The sequence below is a fragment of the Neoarius graeffei genome, chromosome 26 (assembly GCF_027579695.1).
Source record: "Neoarius graeffei isolate fNeoGra1 chromosome 26, fNeoGra1.pri, whole genome shotgun sequence".
Lineage (NCBI taxonomy): Eukaryota > Metazoa > Chordata > Actinopteri > Siluriformes > Ariidae > Neoarius > Neoarius graeffei.
Window position 1 is genome coordinate 37,228,086 of NC_083594.1, and position 15,415 is coordinate 37,243,500.

At 43.1% G+C, this 15,415-nt stretch overlaps 1 protein-coding gene across 1 annotated transcript in view; it reads right to left on the reverse strand.

Moving 5' to 3' along the window:
* Nucleotides 1–15,415, reverse strand: part of cntn2 (contactin 2) — a 194,174-nt gene that overhangs the window by 165,288 nt on the left and 13,471 nt on the right. The window contains exons 6-9 of the mRNA XM_060910961.1: nt 15,206–15,308; nt 14,886–15,067; nt 10,860–10,996; nt 10,262–10,391 (exon numbers count right to left, since the gene is read on the reverse strand). Coding sequence (XP_060766944.1) covers nt 10,262–10,391; nt 10,860–10,996; nt 14,886–15,067; nt 15,206–15,308 — 552 coding nt within the window. The remainder of the gene's footprint in view (nt 1–10,261; nt 10,392–10,859; nt 10,997–14,885; nt 15,068–15,205; nt 15,309–15,415) is intronic.

Genomic DNA, 15,415 nt, shown 5'->3' on the forward strand with positions numbered 1-15,415 from the left:
TTGGGAAGAACTCGAGGCCATGCTCGAAATGGGCATCATCAAGGAGTCCCACAGTGACTGAAGCAGCCCGGTGGTCTTGGTACCCAAGGCCGACGGGTCAGTCCGGTTTTGTGTAGACTATAGAAAAGTCAATGCGGTGTCTAAATTCAACGTGTACCCAATGCCTCATATTGATGAGTTGCTCGATCGACTAGGCACGGCTTGCTTTTACTCGACACTGGATTTGACAAAGGGTTATCGGCAGATCCCCTTGACTCCGTTATCCTGAGAAAAAATGGACCTTTCCACACCGTTTGGCTTACACCGGTTTGTCACACTTCCTTTTGGGCTGCTTGGGGCGCCTGCTACGTTCCAGCGGCTGATGGATAGGGTCCTCTGCCCCCATGCCACCTACGCGGCTGCATACTTAGATGACCTCATTATCTATAGTAATGACTGGCCGTGGCACCTACAACATCTGAGGGCCATCCTTAGGTCGCTGAGGCGAGTGGGTCTCACAGCCAACCCAAAGAAGTGTGCGATTGGGCAGGTGGAAGTACGGTATCTGGGCTTCCACTTGGGCAACGGGCAGGTGCGTCCCCAAATTAACAAGACAGCAGCAATTGTGGCCTGCCCGAGGCCCAAGACCAAAAAGGGGGTGAGACAGTTCCTGGGGCTGGCTGGCTACTATCGTAGGTTTATACCTAATTATTCGGACGTCACCAGCCTGCTGACTGATCTCACTAAAAAGGGGGCACCAGATCTGGTCCAGTGGATGGAGCAATGCCAGCGGGCTTTCTCTGAGGTGAAGGCTGCACTGTGTGGGGGGCCACTGTTACACTCCCCTGACTTTTCTCTCCCCTTTATGTTACAGACGGATGCGTTGGACAGAGGGCTGGGGGCTGTTTTATCCCAGGAGGTGGAGGGGGAGGACCGCCAAGTGCTGTACATCAGTAGGAAGCTGTCGGTGCGTGAGGGGTGCTACAGCACCATTGAAAAAGAGTGCCTGGCGATCAAGTGGGCGGTCCTTGCCCTCCGTTACTACCTGCTGGGACGCGCTTTCACCCTCTGTTCGGACCACGCACCCCTCCAGTGGCTCCACCGCATGAAGGATGCCAACGAGTGGATCACCCATTGGTATCTGGCACTCCAACCCTTTAACTTCAAGGTGATCCACAGGCCCAGGGCGCAGATGGTCGTGGCGGACTTCCTCTCCCGTCAAGGGGGGGGTCAGCTGCAGGCCGGATGGCCGACTGGCCTGAGTCGGGCGGTGGGGGTATGTGGCAGCAGGGGCGTGGTCAAGCGTCGGTCTGTGACCGGAGGGCGGAGTCAGGGAAGGTAAGTGGCAGAATCACTGCACCTGATGTTGATTAACGTGTGTTTGTGTGTCTTCCCCAGTGACCGCGCCCTATTTAAGGAGAGAGCGAGAGCAGAGGAGGAGCTCTCTCCCCAACCAGACACCTGATGTGTGTGCGCGTGTCTGGGTGTGTACGAGAGTGTGCAAGAGACAACTGAAAAGTGTCAAAATAAAAAGAGTTACGAAACTCAGTTCTGGCCTGCCGTCTTCTGTGTTCCTCCCACTCCTACAAACTGCCACAGATGCCTTGTTTAAAACTTTGTCAAAACCTTGTCTTTAGACTTTTTCTTGTAAATATGTTCTAAGGGTGAACAGTATATACATATACAAGGGTAGCTGAAGCAACTGCTTTAAGGGGTAAAGAGTTAAGCAATGTGATACAAAGGCACTGGAAGCCTTCCTGGCAGATAAACAATGTGAGTTCATCTTCAATGCTCCTTCCGCCAGTCATGCAGGAGGTGTCTGGGAACGACAAATCCAAACCATTCGTAATGTGTTGAATGCTACTGTTGCTCAGTGCCCAGGTAGACTAGATGACTCTTCTCTCAGAACGCTATTCTACAAAGCAATGGCCATTGCGAATAGTCATCCATTAAATGTGGAAGGAATCAATGACCCTCGCTCATTAGAGCCCTTGACTCCAAATCACCTCATCTTGATGAAATCCAAAGTTGCCTTACCACCACCTGGGAAGTTTGTCAGAGAGGATTTGTATGCTGCAAAAAGGTGGCGTGGGGTACAATACCTTGTTGAGCAGTTCTGGAAAAGAGGTGGAAAAGAGAATACCTCCTAAACGTTTCCTTGAGAGAAAAGTGGCACTTAGCTCAGCGGAATCTAAAGGTAAATGACCTGGTTATCATCAAGGATGACATGCTCCCAAGGAATGAGTGGCATCTTGGATGAGTGATTGACGTCACAGAAGGAAGTGATGGTTTAGTTCGTCATGTCAAGATACTAGTAGGAGATCGGAATCTGACAGGAAAAGGATACTACACTTTCAAAACCTCAATTATAGAATGACCTATTCAAAAACTAGTCTTACTATTTGAAGCTCAGTAAATAATTTCCAATACAAACCAGTTGCATCAGGCATGTTTGGGTTTATGTTTGTTTCCTTGCATGTTGGACTTTTCTGTTTTTTGTGTACTAAGGTGGTCTAGAAATCATGACTGATTCATTGTTCATCTTCATGTTTACTCCATTCATCATAACATGATTTGGTGGGAGTGTAAGTGACCATAGTTTAAGAGACTTTTATTTTGAAATCACACAGGACACATGTAAGCTGCAGATGACAAAAAATTCAGCGTGCGGCAATTTTTGTTCGACAAAGAGCCACACATTTTTTTCTCTCTTGCTTAGAACATACACCACATGTACTACACAGTATGTAAACTCAACATTTTCTCACTGTTTTACTTGAAGCTTATGTGCATATCTTCGTTTCGGATAATATTTGAATGTATGTGTGTTTAAGTCTGTTGTGAACTACCTGCAAGGGGCTAATTGGACTGCTAAGTGAACTGCTAGTTTTTGCACCCTTGGAAAGTGGAGCGAGGTATGAAACCTTTAAGAGACATTTTCAGTTATCCCAGCGAACTTTGTAATGTAAAGTGTTAAATGATATTTGCATACGAGTATATTCTTCATTTATCATTTGAGCATCCAGTTAATATTTTGCATAAACCCATGCACCTTATTTGTATTTTTATTTACCTGCTTTATTTGTATCATATATTTAGTTTTACTTGTATTTTTATTTACTGCTTTATTTGTATCATACTTTTAGTTTTACGGTGCTGGAAGAGCGGCAATAAACGTCATTGCACCCATTTTCGAGACTCCTCTTCATTTCGGTTCCGAGGGCTACTACAGTGCTGGATCAAGATTAAGTACAAGGCTAAGATTTCATTAGAACAAAGCTTCTAAGAAAATGCTAAGTAATAACTGAAGATTAAAAGAAACAAATTTAGACTTAAGTCTAAGATTGCTTCGTGATCCAATATATGTCCTCAGAAATAAGACATTCTGAGATTTGATGCTGTTGTTGTACAGTGTGGTAGACTCAGTCTAGACTTTTACCTTCCCACCAAGCTTGATTTGGATTCCGATTTTCTTGCTGTAAACCCTTGACATATTATCCACCTCTTTAAATCACCAATTTCATTGTCTTCCATGACGGAGCATGGCAAAATCGCTCCTCTCACATTGCTCTCTCGTAAAATTAATCTGACGTCTGTCATGTCGCTCAACTACCGACCCCAGCTATCCCTCACAATGCACTGCGGTAAACAAGTGATGATGTAGTTATGCTTGGGTGCTATTACAGCTGCAAGTCTCTTGGGGTATGTCTCTATTAGCTTAGCACATCTAGCCAGTAGGATTTTTGCCCATTCCTCAAAGCAAAACTGCTCCAACTCCTTCAAGTTAGATGGGTTGCGTTGGTATACAGCAATCATCAAACTATGCCACAGATTCTCAATTGGATTGAGGTCTGGGCTTTGATTAGGCCAATCCAAGGCATTTAAATGTTTCCCATTAAACGACTCCAATGTAGCTTTTGCAGTATGTTTAGGGTCATTGTCCTGCTGGAACGTGAACCTTCGTCCCAGTCTCAAACCTCTGGCTGACTCAAATAGGTTTTCATAGATAGATAGATAGATAGATAGATAGATAGATAGATACTTTATTGATCCAAAAGGAAATTTAGACATCCTGTAGCTCTTAAGACACATACTATACATTCAACATACACAAGGACAAAGAAAAACACAATACCAATGGAATGGACATTCATGGTAAATGCATATTCCACATTCAGTCACTGTGAGTGCACCAATAGGGGGATAGTGCAAAGGGTGGGTCAAAGTGTTCATAAGTCTATAGGGATGAAGCATAAAAATCACAAAGTCAGTCAGAACAGGAAAGTACTGATTACTGCACTGGCTTGACATAAGGAATATTTACTTAAATTCAAGCATAAAAACAGGTGAATTCCCAGAAAACGGAACTCAAACCCAGTAGTCCATTTATCCCTACCCCTTCAGGGAAGAGTTAAAAAATTGAATGGCCCGGGGAACAAAAGATTTTCTCAGCCTGTCTGTTGAGCATGACAGAGAGAGCAGTCTGCCACTGAACAGGCTTTTCTGCCTGTTCAATGTGCTGTATAGGGGATGGTGCTCATTGTCCATAATTAGCAGGAGTTTACTGAGGGTCCTTTTCTCAATTATCGATGCTATGGGCTCTAGCTCAGCACCAACCACAGAGCCAGCTTTTCTCACCAGTCTGTCTATACATCCAGTGTCCCTTCTCTTGGCACTGCCGCCCCAGCATACTACCGCATAGAAGAGAATGCTGGCAATGACAGACTGGTAAAACATCAGCAGGAGTTTACTGCAGATGTTAAAAGACCCCAGCCTTCTCAGAAAATAGAGTTGACTCTGCCCCTTCTTGTAAAGTGCATCTGTGTTAGCTGTCCAGTCCAGTTTATTATCCAGGTGCAGCCCCAGGTACTTGTAGGACTTAACTACTTCCACATTGACCCCCTCAGTGGAGACTGGGAGTGGAGGGGAGCTGGACCTCCTATAATCCACCACCATCTCCTTGGTCTTGGAGGTATTCAGCAGCAGATGGGTTTGCCCTGCACCATTCCACAAAGTCCTTCACCAGGTTCCTGTATTTCCTTTCTTGTCCATCCCTGGTACATGCCACAATAGCTGTGTCATCAGAGAACTTCTGCATATGGCATAGCTCAGAGTTGTAACTAAAATCTGACGTGTAGAGGGTGAACAAAAGAGGAGAGAGGACAGTACCTTGTGGGGCACCCGTACTACTGATCACAGTCCCAGAGACACAGTCCTTCAGCCTCACAAACTGTGGTCTCATGGTAAGATAGTCTATTATCCAGGAGACTAGGTGTGGGTCTACCCTCATCTGCAGTAGCTTATCTCTCAACGGGGGGGCTGAATGGTGTTAAAGGCTCTGGAGAAGTCGAAGAACATGATTCTCTCAGCACCATTTCCTCTGTCTAGGTGAGAGTAAGCTCTGTGCAGCAGGTAGATGATGGCATCATCCACTCCTACTTTATCCTTGTATGCGAACTGTAGCTGATCAAGTGCATGACTGACTTGGGGTCTGAGGAGTTGCAGTAGTAGCCGCTCCATTGTCTTCATTATGTGGGAGGTTAAGGCAACAGGCCTAAAATCATTCAGTTCACTAGGATGTGGCTTCTTAGGAACTGGGATGAGGCATGATGTCTTCCACAATGTTGACACCCTCCCAAGATGTAGGCTAAGGTTGAAGACATGTTGTGAAGGCTCAACTAGTTCAGCCGCACATACTTTCAGGAGTCTGGGACACACTCTATCCGGTCCAGCGGCCTTCCTAGGCTGCAGTTTCCTGAGCTCACGCGTCACCATCTCTGATGTTATGGAGACAGAAGGGGGAGGAAGCTTCCAGTGAACAGGCTGGAGGTTGTTGATTGGTGTGCATGGAACACTGAGTGAGGTAGCTGCCGGGGGGGGGGGGGGGGCATCAATGGTAGAGGAAAGCAGTGAGGGGTGAGTGTGGGGTGATGTACGGGTAGCCCCAGCCGATGGAGGAGGTTGGGGGGTGGTGCTGGGGCAAACAGCTGCATCAAAACGATTATAAAAATAATTGAGCCGATTTGCCCTCTCCACATTACCCTCCACTACACTGCTGGTCTTTTTGCAGCCTGTGATGGTTCTCAACCCATTCCAAACCTCCCTCATGCTGTTATTCTGCAACTTTTCCTCCACCTTTCTGCTATACTTCTCTTTTGCCTCTCTCAGCCTGACCTTGAGCTCCCTTTGTATGCGCCTCAGCTCTATCTGGTCACCATCCTTGAATACCCTCTTCTTATTTAAGGAGGTCCTTGACGTCACTGGTTATCCAAGGCTTATTGTTGGGAAAGCAGCGTACAGTTCTGATGGGAACAACAATGTCCATACAGAAGTTCAGATAATCAGTTATACAGTGAGTAGCCCCCTCAATATCCTCCCCATGTAATTCCTGCAGCACCCTCCAGTCAGTGCACTCAAAACAGTCCTTCAGAGCATCCTCTACCTCAGGAGACCATACCCTGAATGAACGTGTGGTGATTGGCTGTCTGCGCACACATGGAATGTGCAACCCCGATTCCAAAAAAGTTGGGACAAAGTACAAATTGTAAATAAAAACAGAATGCAATAATTTACAAATCTCAAAAAAATGATATTGTATTCACAATAGAACATAGACAACATATCCAATGTTGAAAGTGAGACATTTGGAAATTTCATGCCAAATATTGGCTCATTTGAAATTTCATGACAGCAACACATCTCAAAAAAGTTGGGACAGGGGCAATAAGAGGCTGGAAAAGTTAAAGGTACAAAAAAGGAACAGCTGGAGGACCAAATTGCAACTCATTAGGTCAATTAGCAATAGGTCATTAACATGACTGGGTATAAAAAGAGCATCTTGGAGTGGCAGCGGCTCTCAGAAGTAAAGATGGGAAGAGGATCACCAATCCCCCTAATTCTGTGCCGACAAATAGTGGAGCAATATCAGAAAGGAGTTCGACAGTGTAAAATTGCAAAGAGTTTGAACATATCATCTACAGTGCATAATATCATCAAAAGATTCAGAGAATCTGGAAGAATCTCTGTGCATAAGGGTCAAAGCCGGAAAACCATACTGGGTGCCCATGATCTTTGGGCCCTTAGATGGCACTGCATCACATACAGGCATGCTTCTGTATTGGAAATCACAAAATGGGCTCAGGAATATTTCCAGAGAACATTATCTGTGAACACAATTCACCATGCCATCCGCCGTTGCCAGCTAAAACTCTATAGTTCAAAGAAGAAGCCGTATCTAAACATGATCCAGAAGCGCAGATGTCTTCTCTGGGCCAAGGCTCATTTAAAATGGACTGTGGCAAAGTGGAAAACTGTTCTGTGGTCAGACGAATCAAAATTTGAAGTTCTTTATGGAAATCAGGGACGCCGTGTCATTCGGACTAAAGAGGAGAAGGACGACCCAAGTTGTTATCAGCGCTCAGTTCAGAAGCCTGCATCTCTGATGGTATGGGGTTGCATTAGTGCGTGTGGCATGGGCAGCTTACGCATCTGGAAAGACACCATCAATGCTGAAAGGTATATCCAGGTTCTAGAGCAACATATGCTCCCATCCAGACGACGTCTCTTTCAGGGAAGACCTTGCATTTTCCAACATGACAATGCCAAACCACATACTGCATCAATTGCAGCATCATGGCTGCGTAGAAGAAGGGTCCGGGTACTGAACTGGCCAGCCTGCAGTCCAGATCTTTCACCCATAGAAAACATTTGGCGCATCATAAAACGGAAGATACGACAAAAAAGACCTAAGACAGTTGAACAACTAGAATCCTACATTAGACAAGAATGGGTTAACATTCCTATCCCTAAACTTGAGCAACTTGTCTCCTCAGTCCCCAGACGTTTACAGACTGTTGTAAAGAGAAAAGGGGATGTCTCACAGTGGTAAACATGGCCTTGTCCCAACTTTTTTGAGATGTGTTGTTGTCATGAAATTTAAAATCACCTAATTTTTCTCTTTAAATGATATATTTTCTCAGTTTAAACATTTGATATGTCATCTATGTTCTATTCTGAATAAAATATGGAATTTTGAAACTTCCACATCATTGCATTCTGTTTTTATTTACAATTTGTACTTTGTCCCAACTTTTTTGGAATCGGGGTTGTACTGTGGCTGCAGAAAAACCAAGTTATGGTCTGATTTACCCAGCGGAGGCAGTGGAATGTCCTTGTAAGCTTCCCTCATATTGACATACATGAGGTCAATTGTTTGATTTTTCCTTGTGGGGCAGTTAACAAACTGATGGAATGCAGGCAGAGTTGACTCCAATGTAACATGATTAAAGTCCCCAGAAATAAAAATGAAGGCATTAGGATGTTGAGTCTGGAGCTTAGCAACAGTGGAGTGGATGATGTCACATGCCTTATCCGGAAGTGCACACGGCGAGATGTATACACAGACAGCGATCGTATGGCTGAACTCTCTAGGCAAGTAATATGGTCTAAGGCTGACAGCTAAAAGCTCAATGTCTGGACAGCAAACCGTTTCTTTCACAGTGACATGTCCTGGATTACACCACTTGATGTTGATAAAAAGTGCAAGCCCCCCACCTTTACGTTTTCCGCTTAACTCCGGACTTCTATCCAATCTCACTGTGGAAAAGCTGGGTAGCTCCACGTTAGCATCAGGGATGTTGCTGTTTAGCCACATCTCTGTGAAGCACAGTAAGCTGCACTCCCGGTATAGCTTGGCATTCCTCACCAGAGCCGCCAGCTCATCAGTCTTATTGGCAAGCGAGTTGACATTCCCCATCACAACCGTAGGAACAGAGGGTTTGTACCACCATCGTTGCTCCAGTCGTCTGGCCTTCAGCTTCTTGCCTGCTCTGCAACCACGGTAAGTTTTCCTTAACTCCCTGGGTATGATGTAGATATCTGTAACATTACATCCAATTGATTGTAGTGCCAGCAGCCGCTCCCGTGTGTAAACAAATTTGTTGCAGCCCTTACGAGCTGTGTGAAGACTGGTATCCATAGGATAGAATAAATATCCACTGAAGTTCGACGTTCAACAGTACAAACTTTAGACGAAAAAGCGATAAAAACACTAAAAACAAACTAGACAGACAGAGCTCGAGAAAGGCAGCCACACTTGTTGGCGCCGAATTACCCTGCATTTAGTGCCTTCCAGCTTTCCTTTTGTCCTGAACAGCTTTCCAGTCCCTGCAGATGAAAAATATCCCCACAGCATGATGTTGCCACCACCATGCTTCACTGTAGGAATGGTGTTCTCAGAGTGTTGGGTTTGCGCCACACATGGCATTTCCCATGATGGCCAAAAAGATCAATTTTAGTCTCATTTGACCAGAGAATCTTCTTCCATGTGTTTGGGGAGTCTGCCACATGCTGTTGGGCAAACTCCAAACATGTTTTCTTCAGCAATGACTTTTTTTTCTGGCCACTCTTACATAAAGCCCCACTCTGTGGCCTGTACTGCTTAAAGTGGTCCTATGGATAGATACTCCCATCTCCGCTGTTGATCTTTGCAGCTCCTTCAGTGTTATCTTTGGTGTCTTTGTTGCATCTCTGATTAATGCCCTCCTTGCCTGGTCTGTGAGTTTTGGTAGGTGGCCTTCTCTTGTCAGGTTTGTAGGGTTGACATAGTCTTTCCATTTTGCTATAATGGATTTAATGGTGCTCCATGAGATGTTCAAAGTTTGGGATATCTGTTTTTAACCCAACCCTGATCCATTGTTCTTCACAACTTTGTCTCTGACATGTTTGGAGTGCTCCTTGGTTTTCATTTTGCTTGCTTAGTAGTGTTTCAGAGTCAGGGTCCTTCCAGAACAGGTTGATTTATACAGACATCATGTGACAGATCATGTGACACTTTGATTGCACACAGGTGGAGCTTAATCAACTAATTATGTGACTTATGAATTGAATTGTTTGGACCAGCTCTTATTTAGGGGTTTCATACAAAAGGGGGTGAATACCTATGCACACTCCAGATTTCTGGGGTTTTTTTTCATCTTAATTATTGTTTGTGTAACCATAAATAAAAACAATTTGCACCTTTAAAGTGGTAGGCATGTTGTGTAAATCAAATCGTGCTCACTCCCCAAAAATCCATTTTAATTCCAGCTTGTAATGCAACAAAACAGGACAAGCACCAAGGGGGATGAATACTTTTACAAGACACTGTATATCAGTATAAATAAGGTGACTATATTAACTATATTAATTGTGGAACTGGATTGGTTTTATTGACCACTGTGATAATTTTTAGATAGCTTTTAGCAGACAGACCTGGCAACCCTGACACAGATCTTCTGCTCACCTTGAACTCGGAGTTCTGCATTAAAGTAGATGGTGCCATGTTTGTTCTCAGCTACACATTGGTACATTCCAGAATCCTCCAGTGCCAAGTTGCTAATTTTTAGGTGACCACTGTTCACCTCCACACGATCCTGCACACAGGCAGGAAATCAGAATAATAATCTTAATTTTGACAAGATACTCAATAATTCACAGTAAGAGATTCAAACAAATATATATATACCATTATCATTGTAGGGAAATGTGTAATTGATTACTCTGCTAGAACTGTCAGTGTGGACCACACAGTATCAGCAATAAACTGGCTCTTTAATGTCCATCTTCAGTGGTTCCTAGACATGGTAATTCCTCTAAATATATCATTTTGATTACATCAGTGTCAGTGTAAGCTTTGATAGCCACAGGGGCCAGAGAGTTTTGAGATGAGATTAGTTTTAAATCTCAACCTAAGCTTTATGCAGCTGGTTTAAGTACATCACCACTCCATGTGTATGAGTAAAATAATTTTTTACTCATTTTCTAATTTCTACTTAAATGGATCTAGGTGTTAAAAGCAATGGTGAATTTGATGTGCAAATATATTTTGCATTGTATCTAACCTGGGTGCTAAGAGGTAGTCCGTTGCGAAGCCAGCGTATTAGTGGTCTTGGTTTTCCTGCAGCCACACAACTCCAGTTTAGCTCTGAGCTGATTTCCACCTCAGAATCGCTCATCACCTGGAGCCACTCTGGTTGGGCTACATACACAAACCCATGCGATTACTCACCTCTACTGTATGAACTCCACTGTCTATATAAAATCTTACTCTCGTAATAACACATGAATGGTACTCATGTTAATTAACCAGCTAAACTCCTAGTTTGTTATCAGTCTTGCTAACATACTAGTCAGTACCCAGATAGCAAAAGGGCATTGATTCGACGGGGAATCATCGGCATGTTCTTTGACCATACGCTGTCGAATCATCGTGGATCACCGGCGTTGATTCAACACCGCTTTGCTCATACGAGTTTGCGTTGAAACGACGTTGAAAAGTGGATGGTGGCCGACAGAGAATAGACCCCCTTTCACCCTTTATTCAACTACGGATTTCGGTCGATTTATAGTTTAATTTTCGGTGATGATTCATCCAACTTTACTTCCTGTTTTATGTATAACAGGAAGGCTACAAATTAAGCAAAACAGGCTAAATTAAACTAGCTAACAATAAAGCATCGGGGCTCTTGCCTAGGATGAACACACACATGCATACTTCAACCATGAAAGTGAAACTTAATTTATATCAATGTGCGTAGGCTACGTCCTGTTTTATGTACAACAGGATATAAAAATGCATGCAACAATGCACCTCTTCTAATGTTTGTCAAGCTATCTAATGAGGCATAACTTTTAACATTTATAAGGAACAGAATACACTTGAACAAGTTCTTAGAAACATTTTATGATTTATTTATAATTTATAATTGTGGCCTATTCCTCCTGCGGCGCAGACACCTGTACATGGAAACAGAAAAACATAACCAAAATTAATTTAATGCAGCATTGATAAAGAAAGTCAGCAGTAGGCTATGGGTTTTTAAATGCCACCCTACCTCACGTCTCCTCATCCCTCCCTCTCTCTCTGGCACATACTTAAGCCACTTCTTGATTGCGTCACTAAAAGTAGCGTGTGTGCTCCCTGGCAGCTGCTTTTGTAGAGCATCTGAAAGAAAAAGAACAAAACAACATTGAGACTTTGCATGGTGATAATTGTTAAAGTTTGAGTTGTTAAGACTATGCACGTCACACTCTAGTGGTAGGTGGCAAGTAATGGTACTAGTACAGAAAATATATGTAAAAATCAGAAACCATAGATATGAATCTTGTGACAATTTAAACGGGATTAAAAAAAAAAACATTTTAATTTCCCCATTGACACAAAGCGGAAATAGAAATGCCACTACCGGACCGTTCGTCACTCAGTCAGCCTCCCTGGACTTGCCTGCACACCTGCTTTTTCTGAGTAAGGCGCCTGGTGAGTTTCTTAATCCTTTTTAATCCTTTGCATCTTTCACAATATGTTTGTCATTGTCGTTATAATCGTAATGTTACAGTTAGTGAAGGAGTTACCAAAGAACGTTTAGAAGTAGTGTGCAAGTACTTGCGACAGCTTACTATTTTACCCTCTTTTACAGCTTTGTGCACATGCATAACCTACCAAACAGGACATCATGGATCTTGGTGTCCTTAAACGCAGTTTTTTCCCCCTTTCCAGCCCAGTTAAATTGGCTGGCCAAGCTGTTGACCAGGAGGCTACGCAGCATCCGCCTCACTGTGACCCCTACGTTGGTTCCTCCACAAAGGGCTAAGGTAGACACCTGATAGAATAAAATGTAGCATGAAGACAATAATGAGGCTACACAAAAGAACAGGTCAGCTCAAAACGACATGCGACCTAGGCCTACATGCTCAATTTAAACGCTAAGTTTTCACACCAACGCTAAGTTTTCACTCCAACAAGACAACTACTTCGACTCGTTTTTCGATTGAATAATGCATCTGCATTGTTGTTGTTTCAAATGGATACTAGTTGAGGGAAATTTCTCCAACGCGTGATATGACTGAAGTTCATCATAACTTCTTAAACTGCTTGAAATTGTATTCGAAATTCCCTTTATTAATAGTGACTGAATAATGGTACATACCAGATGTCCAGGGATGAATGAAAATGTAGCGTGGTCCAGTGTTTTTCTCAATGTTGTTTCAATGGTCCAAGCGTAACAGCAGGCTGATCCACAAGAGAGTCGCGATCCAACCGAGTGGTGTGGGAGTTTCATGTGCACCCAGGTATATAACGAAAATGACATCATCCAGTAAACAGCAGTGGTAATCGCACTGCATTATGGGACAGTGTGGGACATCCAATGACATATCGCTACGTATACATACTGGCCCTTTTTTATATCATGCCTTGAAATGAAAGTCAATACAACAGAGATGAGAGACACCGGGTATGAAAGTAACACCAGGATAAGTTGTAACACCACCATTCCCACCAGTTAGGTATAAGATGCAGGTTTTGTAACACTTTCAATCTTCTTAGAATTAATTTATGATCATCTTGGAAATGTTAAGTTATTTGCAAAAAAACTTTCAAAGATAGAAGGTCAAATCCATTGCTGAGTTAAGAAAGTAAACTGGTTTTTGTTCTTTTTTTTTATCATTTACTTATCATTATCACTTATACTTATATCATTTACTCGTATCTATGTGTAAGCAGGATAAGACAAACAGTGGCAATTTCAGGCCCGTAGCCAGCATTGTGGAGGGGGGGGGATCTTTTTTCCCCAAAGGTGGACTTCATCTGGCCCCCTACTCCCGTACCCCCCAAATACACGAGCACACTTCAAATCTTCTAATTTAGACATTTAAAAAAATGTTCTACAACACTCTAGCCTAGTGACTTACCAGTAACAAAATAGACTTGAAGTATTCAGATCCGCTCTGCATAAAGCAGCTAAATCCTCTCTCTGTCTCCTGGCAGAAAGCTCCTTGGTTTGCTTGTGTCTCAATCACAGCTGGTATTCTGTAGAAAGACTTCTTTTCACCTTTCCCATCAGCTTTGTTAGAACACCCTAACACAGCACAAAAGTTTACCATTGTAGGTTTTTGATGAACCAAGTGCCTCGTGGGTTCACATACCGCACGCTGCCGTTATTTCCCCCTAATCACGAGTTTGTTGGTCTTCCAATATGGCGCAGGGTTTGTTTACTTCCGGTTTCGGGTGACGTCAGTGAAAGGGGTCTAATGGGGGCATTACCGCCACCCACTGGATTGGGGTGTAAAGCAGTCTGAACAAAACGTGTAAACATAAACATAGGAGAAATGAACCCGTTTTTCTAACTCGTCCTCACTTAGTCTACTTTTCTTTTTTGATTAGTCTGGATTTGATATTGTAAATTTAAATGTGAATCAATGTATATTCATCGGACATGAACAAATGAATAAATCTTGAGTAATCTTGAGGGGCGTGTGTGTCCGGGGGGGATCGAACGAACCCTCCGATCCCCCCTGGCTACGGGCCAGAATTTATATTCTGAACAATTAGTTGCTCATCCTACCAATGTTGAAAACTGGCCGGCAAAAGTGACAATGGTTCAACATCGTATATTCGACCTTCTCTGACAGTCGACAGATCAACCTTTACCCACGGTGATTCAACAGTGATAAATCGACCTTCTCCGACGGTGGAGAAATCGACGTTTCACGGCGCCGTTTCAGCGTTGATTTTCTGACTTACGACGGAAACCGACCATTCTGACCAAGAATCGGCTCCGTTTCAACGTCCCTCTGCTATCTGGGTAACTACTGTGAATTGTATGACAACTATAGTGAAACCAACAGGAAAAGGTTCATAGTAATGAAAGTGAGGAAAGTTTAAGGGGTTAAAGAGAATAAGTGATTTGTCCTGCAACTCTTTAAAACTACTACCAGCTTCTTAATAAAAATTGTTAGTCTTATTAATAAAGATAATTTTCAACATTTTCTTCAATTATTTAGTTGGGTTTAAAACTACTCCTACATAAAGGTTTTATTATTTATTTATTGTTAGCAGCAACATTAGATTTGAAGTATTCAAAGTCTACCTTGGACTGAAATGCGACCCTGGTGCGTATCCCGTCCCTCTGGACTGTAAGCCTCACATTCATACATGCCCTCATCATCAAAGCTTAAGTCAGGAATGTTCAGGATGGGGCTATCTGCACTCACTCCAACCTTGGAGGGTAAAACTCCATCCGTTTTCTTCCAGCGCAACTTAGGTGTAGGACTTAGAAAGAGGTAGAGAAATAAATAGACAAAATGGCAGAAAAAGATGATGATATTTATAATGTGGTATATAATTTGGCTTATAAGCATAATGTTTATAGCATATACACTGTACTGCATGTGGGCCAAAGCTACTTACTTGCCGTAGGCAAAGCACTCTAGTTGTGTGGTGTGACCAGCCAAAGTATACGTCTCAGAGGGAAAACGCACACGGATATTGGGGGCTGACTTCTTGGGGTTAGCTAAAAATTTGAATGAATGAATGAATGAATGAATGAATGAGAGGTAACCAGTTCATATCATTGTAAAACACTTTCAAAAGCATCTCTCCTCCAAATGTTGGAGCCTG